Source organism: Marmota monax, unplaced genomic scaffold, assembly GCF_021218885.2.
Source record: "Marmota monax isolate L192 unplaced genomic scaffold, Marmota_monax_Labrador192_F-V1.1 WCK01_AAM20220418_F8-fsc00061, whole genome shotgun sequence".
Classification (NCBI taxonomy): domain Eukaryota; kingdom Metazoa; phylum Chordata; class Mammalia; order Rodentia; family Sciuridae; genus Marmota; species Marmota monax.
The window spans coordinates 8,445,784-8,467,635 of NW_026695230.1; the positions used below are offsets into that span (position 1 = coordinate 8,445,784).

The 21,852-nt window shown below is 40.4% G+C and overlaps 1 protein-coding gene across 7 annotated transcripts in view; it reads left to right on the forward strand.

Moving 5' to 3' along the window:
- Sergef (secretion regulating guanine nucleotide exchange factor) overlaps positions 1-21,852 on the forward strand; it is a 224,670-nt gene that overhangs the window by 23,377 nt on the left and 179,441 nt on the right. For all 7 annotated transcript variants that reach the window (XM_046438352.2, XM_046438347.1, XM_046438350.1 and 4 more), the window contains one exon: positions 3,066-3,224. In XM_046438352.2, the coding sequence (XP_046294308.1) occupies positions 3,066-3,224 (159 nt within the window). The remainder of the gene's footprint in view (positions 1-3,065; positions 3,225-21,852) is intronic.

Below are 21,852 nucleotides of genomic sequence, written 5' to 3' on the forward strand. Positions count from 1 at the left end.
GCTATGTGTCCACCCATCCATTGGACATGCTCATCAAACATAGTATGAACTTTCTAGTGACTTTCCTTAGGAGGCAATGCATTGTTTTCTAGGCAGCAGTTATCCTTTTGTTTTGATTCATATTGTCCTATTCTCTGCTGGTAGGGCTAGACTGGAGGCTGTACCTCTCAGAGATTTAATATTTTTTATAAGACCTCCACTCATAATTGAATGCATTTCATTTTTAAGCAAAAGGAGGGACATTCATACTTAGTGTTCTTTGTGTTTTATGTGGAAACTCAGGTGTGTATTAAAGGTAAATTAATGATGGCATGCATTCTCCCATATCAAATTTACAGTGTTGTCCAACTGGACACTCCTGTTGTTTCCAGAGCACCAGAGTCATAGTGAGAGAGTTTAAATACTTTACAAATTCTGAGCTATGCATAATTAGTTGCTTAATGAGTTTAAAACACAAAGTAACAAAAGAAACATCTACTTTTAGTGTTCGACTCACATTAGATAGATTTTTGTTTGTCAAAGTGTTAAGTTGAAATGAATGCTAAGTGTAAGCAACACTACTGGGCACCTGGTTTCACCTCTCCTTTTACAGAGGAAGAATTGGAGACTCCAAGATGAGAAGTGAGTTGTTCAAGCCTACAGTCAATGAGGGAGGGGGAGCTTCTCTCTGAGTGTAAAAGTAGACTGAGGCAGACATTTCTCCTGTGTTCTAAACAATTTGAAATGGCTGACATTATATACACCATAGAAATTGTCTGATCTCCTGCTAATGTCGATTTCTTAAAAAGTCTCGTGATTAGTAAATTATTTCATATGTGGCACTGTTCCTATGGTATTTTTTATACATCTAAACTTTGAATATTTTTTGAGATTTAATTATGACATTGACTATTTTGAAGTGTCTATTTAGTCATTTTTAGTATATTCACAAACTGAATTGTTTTTCAGTATTTTGAAAGTGATTTAAAAATTGTCAAGGGCTGGGATTGTGGCTCAGCGGTAGAGCACTTGCCTAGGGCAGGACCCGGGTTTGATGCTCAGCACCACATAAAAATAAAGGCATTGTGTTGTGTCCATCTACACCTAAAAAATAAATGTTTTAAAAAATTGTCAAGATTAATAATCCTCCTTTCTCATCTAGTTCAAGCTGTTAACACATTGGATTTTGTTCAGTGCTCTTTAGACCTTTTTTCTGGAGTCCTTGTAGATTGTGTAACTCTTTGGCATTGCAGCAGAATTTAATTTTACCTGCTGATGCAACAGTGTAATGATCCTCATGTGGAAGTCAGTTTGTCTTTCAAAAAGATGTTAGATGAACTAAGATAGATTAAGGCTTAATACAAATTGTGCTTTATCACCAGTGGCATCTTCATAGCTCACCAATTTACTTAATGGATTGGTATTTTGCTGAGGGGCCTTCTTTGCCCTCTTATATGGGATTCTCATACTTCATACACCTTGATGAAGTCCAGGGAGGTTGCCCTTTCTCTGACAATGAAGTATACCAAATTCACTTCAAAAAACTGCAGAATATCAGTGCTGCAGGGTTTCCTAGGTGGCAAAAAGGCTTCAATGATTTACATTTTGCCATTTAGAGTTGAGGAAACAAGAGTCCCAGAATGTGGAGTGAAGTGCTCAGTTTCAAATAGTGACCAAATAGTAGATGGCACTTGAACTAGAGACCTCTGAGCCCTGCTCTAGTGTCCTTTCATGCTACTCTTTGGCTTTTGATTAGTTTTTGGAAATATATCAGCAGCCCTAGGGCAAGCAATATTATAAAGTTTTATTGGCAGGTCACAAAATGCAGTGGAAGCTGAGTTGGTTTTTAGTTCCCTTATTGACTATGAGTTCTTATTAACCATGTGAGCTTCAAAAGTCATTTAACATCTTCCAAGTTTGATTAACTTATCTTCTAGAACAGTGCTTTCTGATAGAAATAAAATGTGAGCCACATTTCAAAAAAGTAAAAAGAAACAGTTGGAAATGAACTTTAATATTATATGTACTTTAACTCAGTATATTCAAAGTAGTATTTCAGTGTGTAATCAATATTAAAATTATTAATGAGGTACACTTCTCTTTTGCACCAAGTTTTTGCAGTTCACTCTGTATTTTTTTACTTCTAAGATATCTCAGTTTGGACTACCCATATTTCAAGTGTTCAGTAGCCACATATGGCTAGTGCTATTGGTTCATACAGTTTTAGAATCTTGAAGTGTTAGGGCTGAGAAAGCTTATAGAGCACCTGAGTAGTCATGGCTTCATTTTGTTTGACCTTTTATCTAAAAGATATATTTGAACTTGAATGTCTTTTAGACAGACATGTGCTTTCTGGTTTACCACAGTTGCCACCAATTGTTCTTGTTCCAGCATCGTCAGTCATGTTATCTGCCCTTCTGGACCAACTACCCTCCTTTCCACTACACAGGCTTTAGAGAGGTGGTGATTTGTCCAAGGTCAATAGCTAGTTAGTGGATCCAGGAATAGAAGCCAGAGTCACGTGATTCTGAATTTGCTTTTTTTTTCTGTTAAATCACAATGGCAGTCATTTCTGTTTATATCACAAGATTATTGTGAGGTTGAAATGCTGCACAGATGTGATGTGGTAGCTTTATATTTTCTGCTGGACAGGATAAACAATGAAAATAATCCTATGTTTTTAAAGTTTAAATAGAAATAGTTTGTCTTTTAACTTACTGTTTTAACAAGTTAAAAAATTTTCCCCCCAAAGGAAATGTGAGCATATATTAAAAAAAATAGAGAAATACGTCTCATAGAGGATAGATGTGGAATGAATATTTGTTGAGTGAATGAATAAAGAAAAATAACTACACATTCTTACTCCTTAAAGTCCTAAGAATATTTGACTTTGTTTCTATATGTAGAATTTTCATATATCTTACATTTGATTATGCTACACATGTACATTGTAGTTTGCTTGGCTCCGTTAAACATTATATTATAAGTTAAAAAAACCACAATTTTTTAGCCATTTTTTTAGACTTGATTTATTTTCCATAATATTCAAATAATGTTTCTTCATCTCTGTTTCCCTTCTGTTTAAGATGCAGGAGAGCTGTATGTTTGGGGAAGTAACAAGCATGGGCAACTGGCTGCTCAGGCTGCTTTTCTTCCTGTGCCCCAGAAAATAGAAGCACATTGCTTTCAGAATGAGAAGGTCACTGCCATCTGGAGTGGGTGGACACACCTGGTTGCTCAGACAGGTGAGAATGCAGCAGAAAATTTGGTATTGGTAAGAGCTACTGGAAGACTGTCTAAATAGGCAAGAATGCTTAGGGTTTAAGGATTTTTGTTCATGAAAAACTTTAGGGACTGGGAGGGGGAAATCCTGGGGTCTAATTCTGCTATCAGCCAGATATATGGCTTTTCCTTTGTGGATCACAGTTTTGTACCCAAAAAGACTGGATTAGGTTAACTCCTGATCCTGAAAGTCTGTGTGGTTTTAAAAAGGAATCCATTGTAGCAAGCATCACCCAGAAATTTGTCCAGGTTGTTGGGGAGTCCTTACTTTAATAGAGCTGAGGAGATGACGGTTTGTATTTCCACGTCAGTCTAAATTAAAAGAATCAGAAGCTGGTTGCAGTGGCATAAACCTGTAATCCCAGTGGCTCAGGAGGCTGAGGCAGGGGGATTGCAAATTCAAAGCCAGCCTCAGTAATGTAGTGAGGCCTTAAGCAACTTAGCAAGACCCTGTCTCAAAATAAAAAATAAAAAGAGTTGGGGAATGTGGCTCAGTAGTTAAGTGCCCGTGGGTTCAACAATCCCTGGTAACCCCCACCTAAAAAAAAAAAAAAAAAAAAAAGTTCAGCCAAAGTAAATATTTCAAGGAAAGATGGAGGCAGGAACATAATTTTGAATAATAGCTGGCATGATATTCTGACTTAAATTGTATTTACCCTAATAAACTATGTACATTGATCCAGACATCTCTTGTTCCCTCAGATGCTATGCTATCATACCATACAGCTTTTGGCATCTTCATCTTTCTTTGAGTCTTCATCTGTTTCTCATCTTTCCCTTAGGGGAGCTCTTTTGTGGCCTTCATATCCCTGACTTTGTTCTTGGACTTTGTGTTTTATGGCCTCTGTTCATCCCTGCTGTCTAAGAGTTCCTGCTGACTTATACACAATTCCTTGGACAGACAGTTTGTAATTCTTGGGTCTATTGTCATGTAAAGGCCTTCTGAACTTCAAGGGTTCCCTGGCCTGCTCTTGTCTGCTTTGCTAGCAATTCACCCACCTCTAGACTCCCAAATGCCTAGTGACTATTATTCTAGGAGTTTCTGGTTCTTGAAGGTTTTCAGTCAGCTTCTTCTGTTTTTGGTAAGTCACACATACTACACATTTGTATACACAAACAGACTTGTAAGCATTAATTTCTGTGATGCTTTTAATTGATATTTAAAAAGTTTTATGATCATTCTGGAATAAAGGCCTGTATAACAAATGTGTATAGTAAAATTTTCATATTACCACTTCAGAAGATGCTCGAAGGAAAATGTATTGTTCATTTGGAGGAAGATTATATCTCAGAGAAGTTCAGACTGCTTAAAGATTGGGCCCATCTAGAGAAGCTTTGCTTGAAGAGACATTGAGCATAGTAACTGCTTATTTGTATGCCTGCTGATATGAATTTTTTTTTTCCTTCAGTCAGTAAGCTCTGTGGAGCCACCATATTGCTTTTATTCACTTCTGTGACTCCACTGCCTATCTGAGAATGTAGTTGTTTTCCTTTGTCAGACTGTTTCCAGTTTAAAAGAGACTAAACATTCAAATACATTTAAGACAGGATAGACAGCTAGGATTTCTGATCTCTTTCCTGGGACTCACTGGTTCTTGAACAGAAGGCTTCAGTTTGTCTCTTTGGATTCAGGATCCCAAGCAAAGCAGTTAATATGTATTGGACACCTATTAAGCAATGTAATAAGCCTTGGAGAAATGAGGAGAAAGACATGGGCCATGCTTCTCTCGAGAATTTGTAGATAGACTTAAGTCTAAGAATATGGAGATGGACAACTTTTCCATCCACCCTACAAATAGTGATTATGTTGATGTGCCATACTTGGTATTAGATGTAAATATTGCCTTTAAGGTGTCTACCAGGGGAGACAGACCTGTAATGAAATTTCAGCACATTTCCAGTATGATGTGCAACAATACTGCTAAATACAAAAGTAGACACAAACTAGCCATAGTCTGAGTAATTAGGTGTTAACAGGTAGGTATTTCATGGTTAGTCTTCAAAGAGTCACAGTGCAGTACACTATACTTACTATCAAATGGTAGTAAGTTTGGTTGAGTCTGTCAGCATACCCTTTAATGAGTTAGGAAGTAGACTAATGAAAGACAGAAAGGTTTTTTTTTTTCAAGTACTGTAACTGATGTTGATTCCCATGTCTGGGTCAGCAGCCCAGCCCTTGGAGTGGGAGGTTGGAACCCACATCCCTGACACTGTCTGAGTCATTCCAGTTGCTTTGGAGTTCAGCTTAAGGTTTCCACCTCCACTTGAGAGCATGATTTTTGGTAACATTTCCGCTGTTTAATTAACTTGTTAATTTAGTTCATTTGTTTATGTACATTGCCACATTCCCCTTTCTTCTGAGTCCATAATGGTTAAAAGCTGGGAATGTTTGAGTGTCCTGCTTGTTGTACTGAATTTTGGGTAAATGGGAGTTTCCTACTATTTGATTCACCAATTTTGTGTTTTTTCTAGCAGTGGAAGCCCTTGCCCTGGCCTGATGTCATTGAGAAGAAACACCCAGGGCTTCCATTTAATCAGACTCAGCTGCTCACATTAATGGGAACAAGATTTCCTTGCAGGGTCAGAAGCAGCTCATTAGTGGAACAAGGAATTATTTGACTCTGGTTGTTTTCATAAGCTCCAGTGGCAAATTATTCCTGGGATGTACTTGTAGGCTGTAAGAGCACATAGCTATTCTTATCTGTCTGAGAAACGCTGGCTGTGTGATACTGAGAATAAAAGAGTTTGTGGATAGTGACCATATATCTGGCCAGAAAGATGGAATGGGATAGGATGAGAAAAAGGGAGAGCACTTTGCTTTTCCCCTTCTCCATAGGGTTTATACCAGTGTTTCTCAACCAGAGGTTGAGACATTGCAGTGGCTGGAGACATTTGTGATTGTCACAACTGGGGGCTGCTACTGGTATCCAGTGAACAGAGGCCAAGGCTACTATTAAACATCTTAAAATGCAAACATAGTCCCTCTACTCCTATAACAAAAAAATTATCTAGTCCCAAATGTTAATTCTGTCCAAGATTGACATAATATCCCTAGTGGTAGGTGCTTAGCTAGGGCAGTTCACATGGTATCAGATAACTTTACAGACTATGGGAATCTGGGATGTGCTCTCTGCTCCCCTCAGTCTGGTGTCTGCCTGCAGTGTTCGCAATGGAAAAATACTTTTCTGTTAGTCACAGCCACTTGGAAAGAGTCCAAGAGAACCTGTTCTAATCTGGGAGAGTTGGCAAGGGTACCTGTGTCTCAGGCTGGTGGAACCGCATTCTAGAAACCTTTCTCAAGCTGCTTGATAATCCTGATCATTGTTCTCAGGAACTTCATGGGACTCCTGGGTGACTATCCAGGCTCAGTGACCTGCAGCTGTATCATTTGAGATTCATGATTTCCTGGCTAGTGGTGCGTTTAGTGAGAGTTGAATGGCAGATCTGGTCCTTTCCTATTTTGGTGACCTTGATTAAGTCACATCACCTGTCTAGGCCTCAGTTTTCTCATCTCTTAAGTAGGATATTAAAACCTACCTGTATTCTGCATAGGGTTGTTGTGAGGTTCAAATGAATCTGTGTGAAAGATCCCACTAATTGTAAAATGCACAATTGCCTGAGATTGGGATATGTAAGTGCATTCTGGAGTCAGTAGCTGCTTATAGAAGGACTTCTATCCCAGCGAGATCTGTGCTGAATTTGAGACACACTAGCTTCTGCCCCGATGGCTCATAAGCTGGCTAGGGGATGTGACAGTTTCCACATCTTTTTTTTTTTTTTTCAAATTGTAAATGGACACACTATCTTTGTTTATTTACTTATTTTTTATGTGATGCTGAGGATTGAACCCAGTGCCTCACACGGGCAAGGCAAGTGCTCTATCACTGAGCTACAGTCCCAGCTCCAATTTCTACATCTTGATGGGGCCAAGTTTCCTAAAGTCTTTTTCACTCATTGTGGTAGGCAAGTGGCTTTTTCAGGCTGTTAACAGTTTGGAAGATCTCCGTAGATAATTTTACCTATTAAAATTGATTCTTCATAGCATTCATCCCAATTTTTCATTGTGTACATCTGTTTGTAGTGTTACTTGTTTAACATATAGATCATAAATTCCATGCAAGCAATGTTGGTTTTGTTCATGGCTGCATCCCTAGCATATAACCTAGGCATGGCACTAGTAAGTGGATGATTCATAGCAAATTGCTGAATGAAGAAATAAATGGAAAGGTAAGAGAAACACGGGCTGTGACATCAGACAGATCAAGGTTTAATCTTAGTTTCATCAGCTTACTTACAGCATTGCTGTGGGCAGTGCCCTCGTGTCCATATCTATTGTCACTGTTATAGTTGTCTAGTCTCTTTAGTTCTCATGGAGGTATGGCCCTTTCCTTTGTGTGTGTGTGTGTGTGTGTGTGTGTGTGTGTGTAGGATTCTTTGACTAACTTCCCCTCCCACTAGACTATAAGCTCCATGAGGCAGGAGTCATGTTTGGTTTTGTTCACCATTGTATCCTAGTTCCTAGCAAAGTAATTGGCATATATGAAGTAGGTGCTTAATACATTTTGGACAAATGAGTTAAACCTAGCTTCTCTGAATGTATTTCCTTATTTGGAAAATGGGAAAGCAGTTGCTGACTGGGCATAAGGATTAAATCAGATGACGTAGTACATCATCCAGCACAGGACTGGGCTCATGTGCCTATTAGTGCACATCTGCCCTTTGGAACTTTGGAGCTTTTTGGAGGTTGGGTGCTCTTCTCTTTCCGGAAGAGGTCTCTGGTTATGGGTGCTTCTTTAACAGTTTTATTCAGGACTATCCTGAAGAATACAGAAAGATCAGTGCTTACAGATGCTAAGTGATGGTTGCTGGTGATTTATTAGAATTTCAAGGGGAATGATTTTCCCAAGATCCAAATGTTAATGTGGGGTTAGTCAGAATGTCTAGAATCTGTTTGCTTTCCGGATGCTGGAAGCTTTCCCTGAACCATGCTGTATCCCAAAGTAGCCTTGTGGTCTCACAAGGGATATGGATTGAAAACTGAAATCAAATACAGAGAGTTCTTTGACATTCTTTACTTTTTTTCTTCAGTGTCACCTAATAAAGTGCTAGAGTCTTGAAAGTTTTAGAGAATCAGAGATGGAAAAAACATCTTACTCACCTGGCAAATGAAAAAACTGAAACCAAGAGAAAAAAAAGTGATTTTTATGGCAACATTTAAACTAGAATTCCATTTCTGCTTTCCAGTAAATATTTTCCCTCTCCCTCACTTTCCTCCTGATTCTTGGTAATACCTTTTGAATGAAATATTTTTTATTTCTCTAAAGAGAGGAATTGCATGGTATGTGTGGAAAGGACTACTTCGGAGCCTATCTTCTTTCTTCAGAAGTCACAGACTAAGAAATGTTTTATTGTATTTGATGTCTGAGCATTAGTGAAATCCAAGCTCAGCCATTGATTCACACTAAACTGAGTTTATAAATATACCTAATGCTGATTTTTCTGTTTTGGGGCCAAGATCCTTTGCAGAATAGGGTGACAGTGTACATTACTCCATCTTCTTTGGGACCATATATCATGAAACCTCAACCGAGCCCAGGGAGATTCTGACCTCATGGGCTCTATTTAAAGTAGGTGCCTTGGAATTGATGATGCTTGTTCTTTAGGACTTTTAAAACCCAATGATTGAAAGTCAAACAGAACCCAAAGACTACTCTGAAATGGATGTTTTGCTTATTACTAGAGTCATTTGTTTTTATTTTAGGATCCTTAGAATGTCAGTAATGACATTCTAATGGCCTGACTACTTGCGGTTTGGAGATGGGGAAGCTGAGGACTAAGCAGGGGAAGGCACAGGTAATGAGTGAATGAGCTAGGATCAGAACTTGTCTTGTGACTCTCCATCCAGTCCTCTTTCTGCTTTTCATGTTCTCTCTAGGGATGACGAAGAAATGTGGATGACTTAAAACTTAAATCCAGGAACCTGACAAGGAATGATGATTCCTTCTTTATAAAAAGTTATGCTTTAGGAAAGCTCTGCTTCTTACCTGGAGGGTGTAGCCCTAGATTCTCTTAGTGGATATGTGTGTGGAGTAGAAACTGAGATAATGCCTAGGAGTGAGGGGTCAGGAGGTGTCTTCGAGAATTCATAGAAGTAGCTGCATTTCTAGTTATGATAACACAGACAGCAATTATAATCTGATGGATCATCTTTATTACTATAAAGTGCTTTCACATTATATGAAGGTGGCAAGATGAATGTTATGCTTACCTCAGATGAGTCCCTCATTGGTAAACTACATTTCCCTGGACTATGTGTATGGGCAGAGCCAAACTTGAACCCAGTCTTTTTTCCACAAGCCTCCCACTATAAATCCAATTTATATATTTCTCAGAATGCTCTAACTCATTAACTAAGCTTCTTTTATGCTTCAAAGAAGCATATTTTCCCAACGTTTGCCAGTGACACTACATTCTTCCAAGCAATGAATAAAGAAATTCTTAGTTATGTGTGATCCTCCAGCAGCCATTTGTAGAACACTTATCTATGTGCACATAGTATTGTGTTGTAGAATACAGGGAACTATAAAATCAGAGCTACCTTCAGGAAACTGTGGTTGGATGAACAAAATTAAACATTTAGTAGAAAAATCAAAATGTGGCATGGGTCCTGAGGAGTCGCCTAGACATCCAGAGCTCTAAGGTTTCAGGAGAAGGAAAGGTCACTGTGGCTGAGAGTGGTCAGGGAACGGTGTGAAATTGTGGTTAGGTTTTGGGAAGGTCATGTTCTAATAGGTGGATAGCTTGAGAGTTGGTTCCGTTGTTTTCTCTTTGTCCTTTGGCAATACACTAAACTCCCTGGCTTGCTTTTTCCCATCTGGCCAATAGGATGTTGTGAACATAATGAACTTTTTGGGCCATTTCTGTTCTGAAATTCTGTCCTATGAAAAATACAACTGGCCTAAGAAAATAATCATGGTTGTATTCAAAGATGAATATAATGCAGTCATTCATTGCAGCTTAATTTATAAGGACAAAAACAAAGACAGATAAATGAAACTCAAGGGAGATTGGTTAAATAAATTGTGGTACAAGGATATGTTGGAATATATAGTCATTATATAAAATGTTTTAGAAGAATATTTAGTGACAGAGAAATAGGCTCCTCAGATAATGAAAAGACCAGATTACAAATTACTACACTCTAACTCCTAATTTGTTTTTCTTTTTTAAAGAAAGAATGTTTGTATAGAAAATAATAGAAGGAGAAGTGTGTGAATAGTATATTTGGTGGGATATGAGTGAATTTTTTTTTTATTTTCTATTCCAAATATGTAATTGCAATCTGATTATGTCCCTCACAAATGTTATTTTACAATTAATTAAAATGGTTTTCCCCTGAGTCTAGGGATTATGGATCCTTTTCCAGCCATTCCTATGTAGATGTCCTTGACAAGTCTTTTCCATGAGCCTCAGTTGAGAGGTCTCATGGAAAAGAGGCAAGAGAGTGTAGCAGGAGGCAGGAAAGTGGGTATCTATTTTTGTCTTAGTTATGAGTCAGCTTGATGACCTTTTGAACATCCTTGAGCCTTGGTTTCCTCCTTTGAAAAGGGGAGTTGGAGGTCACAAAAGTTTCTTTGAGTTTCAAAATAAATTTGTTCCTAAAGTTCTTCACTTTTGTGGAACCAGCTGAGAGGCCTGATTGGATTCTTGAGCCTGGCCTCCTTACTTTCTCTTTGGCTTCTCTGAATTCAGGCTCAGAGAAGGCGATTTCTGCTGTTGATAGTTCAGGTTTGGAATGGAGTGGGAGCTCATTGATGGTGATGTGAGCTGGCAGGATGTAGAAAGCATATTAAACCACTAGAGGGAAGCATTGTTTGATTACGACCCCTTCCCACCTTGTTATTTGCTCTATCTGCAGGTGAAGAATATCCTTGATTTGTCTGCAGGTTTCAGATTCTAGGGTTCCAGAATTTAAAAAAAAAAAAGACTTTGAACATCACCCAGTAATATTCTCAATGTGTTGTAGGTGTGAGATGATAGATGTCAGGACAGGCAAGTGACCTACTTAAGTCATGCATTATTCTTTCAGGGTCTGCATTATAGGTGCAGAAGATAGCTACAGATAGAGCCAGCATGTAATCATTTTTGTCCAGAAAGAGTGAACAGTTCCTAAGATTGGATAGGAACCTAAGGGATCTAGCAGTATATACCTTAACTGACCTTGAGAGGCCTGGAGATAGAGAAGAAAAGATAAAACCCTGACCCAAGGAGCTCATCTCTGGTAGGGAGAGCACATGCAAACATGGATGTGACTCTAGTATGTATTTTCCATGCCTAGTGTTCTTTCTGGTCTCAGATCCAGCTTGTGGTGGTAGCTTGGAGGCTGTTTAGGGAAGATCCTGCAGGTGATCTTAATGAATGATAGCCTTCAAGGTTAATGAGATTCCCTGGGCACACCCAGTTTGTTATTTCTAGTGAATTTCTTGCAAGCAGTGGTTGGCCTGTTTATATGACATGCCTTTACATTTCTTGAGGTTTGCAAGGAATGCTGACAGTTTTGTTTCCCACCTTCCAGAGACTTTGATACCTAGGCTGTGGGCTGACTTTATTTTTGGTTTGCAGGTGCCCACCAGACCTAAACATTGTGGTAGAGGGGAATTGTGCACTTCCTGGAAGTCAGGTAGCTGCATGACCTTGGGCAAGTTAATTCCTCTCTTTGGGCAGGGAGGTCAGTCTCTCAGCTGTAGTTGTGTCATCTCTGTCACAAGAGATGGAGATCTGGTGTTATTTTTGGCTTTTGTGTTTTGCCATGAATACCCATTGATCTGTGGTCTGGAGAAGTGCAAAGTATGTCTTACCTGAAACAGAAACAAGACTCACCCTTTGTGAAGTGGGTATGTTGGATAAAGGGCTTGTCCCAAAGCCAAGTGCAGTAAGGTCTGGGGGGCCACCAGATGGCAGCAATGGGCAGGCAGACAGCCTTAGGGGAGGAGGTGAGTAGGGCCAGCATCCATAGGCTTTCTTGCAAGGTCAGGGCTGAAAAGACCTCAATACCATATAGTGCTTTCTTGTGAGAAGAATTGAAATTGGACTGGCCCTCAGTTTACTATCCCACCTAGGAGCCGGGCGACAAATTGGAACCTCTCTAGGTGAGCTAGAGATGGGATAGGAAGGACATTGTTCCTGATTTCTTTGAGGGTCTGATGCTAATGATTTCCACCTATTATCTTTTTAGCTTCCCTCTGCTCTGACCAACTCCTCACCCCTCCCTGTGGCCATTTTGTTCCAGGTCAAGGCCTCCCATCAGGTTGTGCTGTGGATGGAATTGGGGGTCATCCTTTAGCCTGCACATCCAACTAGTAGGTAGGCTTAAAGCCTTGTCAGAGGCATGTTGCAGTAAGATGTGAGTTAACATAATTGGTTGAACAAACACAAAAATGTTTTTCATATTCCCAAGGGAGTCAGATTTGGGCAGGGGACAAATTTTTGGCAAACACTATATATTACTGGTACTGCCACTTACAGATTTCCTCATTACCTTCTGAGGTAAAGTTCACTTTCCTTACATTCTGGATAATATTGAGGTTCAAAGAGGCCGAATGGCTTCTCTAAAGTAACAGCTAGTTAAAGAAAGCTGATACTTGAACCCTACTGGTTTGATGTCAAAGCTCATACTCATTTAATTTCATCATGCTACCTCCCCTCAAAGTGACCTCACTGGAAATATAGCAAGTAACTGTATTATTTTTGACAGTTATAACAAAGATCCATGGACTGGGTGGCTTATAAACAACAGAAATTTATTTCTCACAGCCTGGAGAGTCTTTTTTTTTTTTTTTGTACTGGGGACTGAACTCAGGGGCATTCAACCACTGAGCCACATCCCCAGCCCTTTTTTGTGTATTATTTAGAGACAGTGTCTCACTGAATTGCTTAGGGACTCACTAATTGCTGAGGCTGGCTTTCAACTTGCCTCCTGCCTCAGCCTCCTGAAGCCACTGAGATTATAGGAGTGTGCCAATGTGATTACAGGTGTGTGCCTCTGCGCCCGTCCTGGAGAGTCTTAATAAGAGCACTGTTAGATTTGGTTTCTGGTGAGGTCCTGCTTCCTGGTTCATAGTTGGCCATCTTCTCCCATATAGTGGAAGAGGGGAGGGAACTCTTTGGAGGCCATTCTATAAGAGCATACTTCCTGTTAACGAAGGCTGCACTCTTATGATCCAGTCAACTTCCAAAGACCCCACTCCCTTATACCATCAAATTGGGAGTTATAATTTCAACCTAACCTAACCCTAATTTTGGTAGGATACATTCAGTCTCTAACAGAGTCCTCTAAATTTTAGGGCAGAGTGGAACAAATATTTGTCTTTTTTCCCTGATGAAAGCTTGTAAGAAGTTGTGGTGGGCTGCTGAAGCAAAGGCCTTTGAAGCAGTGCCTGATGGAGCAGGTAATTATGGAGCGGGTTAGGGAGTGGTGGCTGGAAAAGCCCTCACAAAGAAGGTGAGCATGTTCTCTTGATCTGTGTTCTAGCTGTTCTCTTTGGCAGGGATACTGTTTCTCTGATTCCTACTTAGCTACTGCTTCCCTTCTGTTGATTTCTTCCCAAAGGCCACCTCTCACAATCTACTCCCTACCCGATTTTATTTTCCATTATAGCAGTTTTCACTGCTTGAACTCATAGTGTCATTATTTATTGCTTATTTGCCATTCTCTCCTCACTGAGTGGGAGCCTTGTGCAGTTTTCATCTGTTTCACTGTTTCACTCAGCTCTGGATCTCCTGGCATAGAATAAAGGCTCAGCGAGTGCTGGTGGCATGAAATAGCTGGAGCTATTGGATGTGGAAACTATGCCATCTCTAGTAGCTGTGCTCAGGAGACCAGGCTTATGGCTCTGCCCTCTTCCCACCTTGCTGGAGAAGGCCAGGACAGAGAACCTCAAGGACAAAAATGTTTGATGATCCAGTGTTTTAAGTCAACATTGTCCCTGCCTGTCTGCAAGACCTTGCCTTGGGTCCTTGGCTTCCTTGTCTGTCTACAATGAGTGGGGCCACCAGCCATGCTTTGAACTCACAAGATGGTTCTGGGAAGGGCTCAGAGGTCCCTGGCAGAGAGCTCAATTTCCATTCAAGAAATCCTCATCTTTCCTGGTGGAGATTGATTTGTTCTAGGAGCTCTCTAAAACTGAGCATTAAGTGACCAGCCTATAATTTTGCCATCACTTTTAGATTCTTGACAGATGACATTGTGCTTGCCCTTTCTCAGGGGACCTTGCCTGTCCTGCGGGAGCTTTCAATAATCATAGTGACAGCCAATTCCTTAAAGTGCTCTCAGTGTGTGCCAAAAGGAGAGTGGCCCATTTTGAGGAATCTGGGAAGAATCAGCTCTTTCTCAATCTGAGAGTGACTTTTACCTTACCAGGAAGCTTGATGTGGTCAAAAGAGCCCTGAAGACGGCTGGTGGCGTAGCTCAGTTGTAGAGCACTTGTACTAGGCCCTAGGTTATCCCTATACTACAAACAAGCCCTGAAGAGCTAGTTTCAAGTTCTAATTTGACAATTTGTTGGCTATATCATCCTGAGCACCTCTCTGGGCCTGAATTTCCTCATCTGTAAAAGGAGAATCATAATCCCTAATTTTTCTGCTTTGCAAAGGTATATTATGTGATATACTCATTTACAATTCCTTCCTTCATTCCTTCTCCAATTTGTTTAGTAACTGTTGTTGCATAGGCAGAACTGAAAGGAGGGTATTCCAGGCAGAAGGGATACTGTGAGCCAGGCTGTAGAAGTAGGAAGTGTACCCTGTTGTAGCTTACTTGACCTGGGCCATATATGATGAGAATAGCCTGGAAACATCTGAGTTTAATGGGAGTGAGTCCTTGTGAGTAGTGGAAGGAGCCACTGAAGGTTTCTGTGGGGGACAAAGTATGATAATCATGAAAAATGAAAGGGAGACCCTGACTCAGGGTGGCTCTTGCAGGCTTCTCTGTTGAAGGCTCATGCTTGCTTTCTACTCCAGGTCTCATCTCTGTGGCTGACATTGAGGTATTCTGGACTCAAGGTGTAGCCCCTTCCTCCAGTGACTGGGTGACTGTTATAAATCCATGAGATGGGTGGGGACTAGAGTCATCTGGCTCATTGGTCTATCTTGTAGTCACTTAGGAAGCCATCATATTACATTTCATCTTGAAGCATTTCTTCAGGGCCTAAAAAGGAGCAGCTTTGGGGCTTCTTCCTACACCTCCCTGATGAGATGGAGGTATGTGAGGAAGGGGTTAATTAATTTATTAAAGAGACACTGTGTGCCAGACATTTTGTCAGGGCTTTACAAACACTATCTATTGAATCCATATGGAAATGTTGTCAAGTAAGGCTCACTCCCATATTTTATACAGGGAACTGAAGGCATATGAGACATAGGCTCAATCCATCTAGTAACTTTGTACAATGTGAAATGAGGGTCAGTGTTACCTTGTTAACTGTGAAGGTGTGGAGACGATCAAATAAGGTCCTGGATGTGAAAGCGCTTTGTAAACTGGAAAGTACTGTGTGCACAGGCAGGGTGTTACTAGTACTGCTCCCAGTTAAAATTTTTTTTTTCTTTTTTAATGCAGTACTAGGGATGGAACTCCGGGTCTTGTGCATGCTAGACAAGTGCTTTATTACTGAGCTATTTCCCCAGTCCTTTTTAGATTTTATTTTGAGGCAGAATCTTACTTGGTTGCCTAGGCTGGCCTTGATTTGTGATCCTCCTACCTCGATCTCCGGAATAGCTGGGATTACAGGCATATGCCACTGTAATCCTGACCAAATTCTTATTTTCAGTTTTAGTAGGGCCTCTTTTGTGTGGGTTGCTAGAAGGTTCTGACCTTTAGTTTCTCCTCTATGTACCTTCTCCTCCAGCTAGTCCTAGATTCAATGGCTATACTTATTACTTTTCTCTGTTAAGCCCACAGATATGAAAGTACTGTTTATTTTTAGAAATTTAACCCTGTAGTGCAAAATTAATATCAAGGTAAGCTTACTTTTTGTCATTTTGGTAAAATAATAATAAATCATGGAATTTAAATGCTTTAAGGAACCTTATCATCCTGATTTGAAGTTTGAGAATATAGAAGCTCAGGGAGAGGAGATGATTTGTTCCCATGGTCTCACTGATAATGGATAATAGAAACAGTATTAGAACCCACTGGGGGAAAAAAAAAAAAAGAACCCACTGGGTCCCTTGTCCATGGCCTCTCTACTGTCCCACATTGCCCCTTTAAACAGAGACTTAAAATGTTTTGTCTCCTTTATGGAGGAAAGATCCAGTTTAATAAATTTCATTATCCTAGCCCCTTTATGTAACAGGGCTGTTTCCGGGTCCTGGCAGATGGTCCATAGTAACAGTGCTTTGCTGATTTGGTTGGAGCTGAGCCTATGAGATGAAAACTCCTGAGTAGCAGATGCCTCTCCCAGTCCCTGGCCATGGAAAAGTCAGCCTCTCCAATGAAGGCATATAGCTTTACTTCTCATGTCTTTGGTGGGACTAGATGTGAACTCTGTGGGGATAGCCTTAAACCATATTAGGTTTTCACACAAGTCACACTGCTGGCTTGGAGATTCTTGGCAGGTGGCTTGCTAGTAAAGGGTGTCTATTCTGAGGTCTGAAAGTCAAATGGGAACAGGGAGCAGAACAGAATGGAAATTAGCAGATGTGGAAGGGAAAGACAGGTGTCCCACTGTGGCAGTGCCCTACAGATTCTTCTTTTACCATACTGTGAGGCCAAAGATTGCCAAATGAGCCATCTGAATGAACCCTTGGTACTTGTCACACCACCCTTCAGTCTCCACAATGGACTTTGATTTCAAGCCTCTCCCAGCCCCGTACTTTGAAATCACTGGGACTCTTAAGTTTTCTGATTATCTTCCATTTCTTGATGAGTTCTTAGATATAATGAATTCTCCTCAGTTGCCTCCTTTGATGATACTTATTACTGTTTCTGCTGTGACAAGTCCCCAAACCACTGACAGTGGAATGGGCATCACCTCCACTGAGTCTTCTGTCTGTACCCCTCCTACTCAGTTATCACCCTTTCAGGGTCCCCAAATGTGAGGGCAGAAGAATAGTCCTATATCAGTGGGAATAGCTCTATTAGGACTGAAATAAGTCCCTTATACCTACCTCTCTTGAAGAATCTGGGACAATTTTCCAGGCGTGGGGTTAGAATAAATTTGAGAGGTCATGTTCCAAGAAGTTTGCACTGGTAGACCACGGACTGTCATCCCAGGGTAGATAGACTTCTTCCCCTCTTTGTTCTTGCCTCTAGGTGAATAAAGTTTGGGAGCAGTCTTTTTCTCTCCTGTTCAAAAATTTAAATCATGATCTCTCATTTACTGAATGCTAATATTTTTGGAAATTGAGGATGCAAATGGTGTATCTAGGGGGATCTCTTGGGGTTTCAGAGGTGAGATCTTGGCTTCCTAACAACTGTTTATGTATGTGATGGGTAGGCTGGCAGGCTTTACAGGATTCACTGGCTCCAGTGTGTACATTCTGTCCCTGCTCCTGCTCCTATGAGGCCTCAGTATGGTCTGCAGGGGGAGCTGTGCTCTCATGGCCAGGTGCTGGGATTTTTACCAAAGGGCCACAAGCCGCTTGCTCCTTTCTGCAGGTCCAGACATGCTTGGGAACTGTGGCTTGTGCAGTCTCCCAAGTTAAATTCCCAGCTCCAGCCTTTAGCTTGGGCACCGTGAGTCATCATCAACGGAAACTGTGGCCTCACCAACAGCTGGGTGCAGTGCTTGGCCTTTTCTCACTCTCTCTTTCTCTGTTTCACAGTGATGGAAACTGCTGATGATCTTTTTTAATGGACACAATTAAAGCTGTTATCTAGGGGTAGGGATGGCAATTCTAGATGGAGAGAATAGAACCTGGAAAAAGATGGAAGAAGCCATCCAAGAAGCCATCCCCTGGACGTAGGCAGTGAGGGCCAGTGTGGACCTCTACTGTCTGCAATTCAATGCCAAGGACCCCAGGAAACCCCTTGGTAGTTGGGTAAGAAAGATAGCAGTGGAAGCTTAGACAGGTTTGACTGATAGTTTTCTACCAACCTAAGGATAGAAAGAGTGGCCTGGGTTCGTGTCTCTCTCTTTTTTCTTTTTTAATTTTTTTTTTTTAGTTATACATGACAATAGAATCTATTTTGATATAGTTATACAAGCCTGGAATAGGTTCTTGTCTTAGCTTTGCTTCTAACACACTTTTTGACCTTGGGTAAATAAATTTCTTTCCTTTCTGCACTGATGTGTTAAGAATTTCTCTGAGGGCCCTTCTTACTCTGATGGGTTTGTTAGGCTGAATTGAATGAAAAGAACTTTGAACCTTGTCCTCGTAGTCCTCATATGAATCAAAGCCAGTAGCTCTCTTCTCAAGATGAACAGTGCTCTGTTTACTGTATAAGAAAAATCATATAGACTTGGTTTCTACCCACCAAGACCTTGTAGTCTGTCTTCCTGCTTTCCTCTTCCCATGAGGCAATGGGCACTGGAAAGCAGGAAACTGGGATTCTAGTTTTGGCTCTGCCAAAATGTGTAATGTCCTTGGGAAGATTATTCCCTTCCTTCAATCTCATTTTCATTTAGGATTAGATTTATTGCCTTCAACTGTCCTCCTCCATCCCCACCCCTCAACTTGAGCCTCCTACTAGTTTTTCTGCAGGGTGTGATTCTTAGCTCTAGAAGCCCTATTGGGTATAGTTTCCTTTCTTGCTGGGAGGGAGGGAGAGAAGCAAGATTATTTTTTAATTATGCAGCTAAGATTAGGTAGCAATCTACGTTTTAAAGTGTTATTAATAAGAACCTAAAAGTGTGCAGAGAAGCTTTGGAGTTTGAATGTGAAATGAGTTGTGAAACGTCTGCAGAGGCACTGACCCCAATCAAGGTTTTTCTCAGGGTGCCCAGTGTCTTCTAGGTGTGACTAGCAGACTGATGTGCTGCTGGATCACTGATCACCACAGGAACAAGAAACCCAAGCATTTAGCTAGAGCAGCCACCTTAGAACAGGGGCTGTTTTCAAACTTTGCAAACTGGCTTAGAGAGTGATAGTCATGTTACTAACACCTGCATTAAGAATTTATAAAGTGCTTTATTGTTTATTGCCTGCCTTTTCATCATAGTCCTGACAAGTGTAAAAGCAGGTTTCATTACTTCTATGTGAGTTGGCTGAGATTTTTAATTTAAGGTTCTTCCTTTAAGGTGATGTTTGACCATTACACCATGCTAATATATTGAAACATCACATGGTACCCAATAAATATGTATAATTTTTATGTGTCATTTCAGAGAGAGAAAGGAAGAAAGAAAATGTTGTGCTATAGAAGAGGTTTAGACTGGAAGTCAGGAGCTAGACACTGATCCTAAGCCACCACCTCCCTCCCTTGCTCTCTACTTTTCCCTACTTTTTTTCTATAATTCTTAAAGCCATTTGCCTTGGGGTATATTTTATGCTTGTTAATTTTCTTTCCCCCATTTTAGAATGTAAGGTCTGTTAGAGAGTTTTGTTCAATGTTGTGACTTCTTGTACCTAGGACAGTACTTGGCATAGAGTAAGTGCTCATAGCTACTTGTTGAATATTGTGAACATCTGGCTTCATTTCTGAGTTGGCCATATGATTTGAGAGGTTATTTATTTTATTCAGTTTTGCTTCCTCTTTGGGGAATTAGATTGGATGGTCTCTGATGTCTTTGGAAGCATATAAAAATTCATGATAAGAGCAATACCTATTACTTTTTTTTTCTTTTAACAAACATTGAGCATCTGCTTTGAGTTAGGCCTTGTGCTGGGTGCTATGGAGAAAATATAGAGAGAATAAGAAAGAATCACTGTTCTCTACCTGTTAGTAGGCAATGTGAGACACGCAGTCAGATAGTCTTATATTTGGAGGCATAGAATAAAATAGTTGTTTAAACAGGGGTATAAACACCATGGCAGTGGCTTTTAAAGGAAGAGATGGCTGGGTCTGGGGATGTAGCTTAGTGATAGAGAACTTGCCTAGCATGTGCAAAGTCCTGGGTTCAATTCTCAGCACCACACAAAAAAGGAAGAGATTGCTTATTCTGACTAGGAGTTGAAGGCACACTTTAGGAGGCTGTGGCATTTGAGCTGGGCCCTGCATGATATGAAGGAGTTTTGTAGGTGGAGCATGGCCAGCACTTTGGTTTGGGAGCATAGCATGGCCCTGAGGCCCAGAAGGGAGGAAGTGGAATATGCTCTTCACAAGGTGCAATCATCCAGCATTGAGAGAACATGTGTGCTTTGAGGCACGGCTGTAAAGACAGCTCCCTGTCTAGGCCTGGAGATCCTGATATGTCCTTGCCCAGTTTGGGAGAAGACTATAGCCTGATTCCTCTTTGCTTTTGTCTGGGAAGCTCCAACCCTGCATGTTGCAAACAGTCCTGCAGTCAGTTTGAGGATACTTTGTGTGCAGTCTGTCTTGACTTTTGTCACTGGTGCCCCTGATTTGGTAGCTAATAAAGTCCCACTGGTGACAGTTGAGCAGCTGTGTAGAATGTCTGTATGTTTTGGAATCCTGATATTTGCCATATAGGTCAAGTATGAAGCTCACTCAGTCATTCATCAATTGGGATCTCTTTGTACCCAGGCTTGTGTCCCTGTGACTCTTAGCAACCTCTGGAAGACCTTGGGAATATTTACTTTTCAAGAGGCTTAGTGACTAAGTGAAAAGTGGAGCTCAGATCAAATGGGCCTCTGCAGGAAAATGACTGAGGGCACCTACTCTGGTGTCAGGCTCCTGGGTTCCATCCTAGCTATGACAGCTACTTGCTCTGAGCCCAAGATTTAACCTTTCTGTATATAATAACTTTCTCATCTCTAATTTTAAGGGTTATAATGCCTACTCATAGGGTGTTTCTTTGAATTAAATGGGATAATCCATGTAAAAGAGTCTAACATGAAATAAGTGCCCTCAAAATATTAGCTATTGTTACTGAAGTTTTGCCACTTACTAGGTGCATAATTTGGGGCAAGTCATTTAACGTCAGTGATTTGTCTCTTTATCTATAAGATGGTATTAACACCAATCATTAAAGTAAAGGATAACGATTAAAAGCAAGTCCTAATCTGAGTCAGCTCTTGATAAACAAATTCTCTTTGGTTCCCTACCTTTGTTTCTTCTCTTTGCAAGCTGTTTCTCCTCTTTTTCATTGGGGACTATGTGTAAACATTTTATTCCTGTATTAACTTCTTAAAAACTCTAAACCTTTTATTATGTGACATTGTTCATGATATGACTTTGGAAACTTGAGAAATTTAAAAGGATATATCATTGTCTCAATTTTTATTTAAATTATTAACCATATGAATGGTCTTTGAAATTAGAGTGGATGTTTTATTTTAGGACACTGATCAGACTGAAGATTCCAAAGGTGCCAATAAAATTAAATTATACACTACTCATTTTGACACTAAAGATTTTTAGACATCATTATTAAAGTTTATATCTGGAGGATGTCTGCGAGTGATCTGTTCCAATCTCTCATTTTATGGATGGGAAAGCTAGGCCTCTGGAGGAGGAGGGATCTGTTCAAGGCC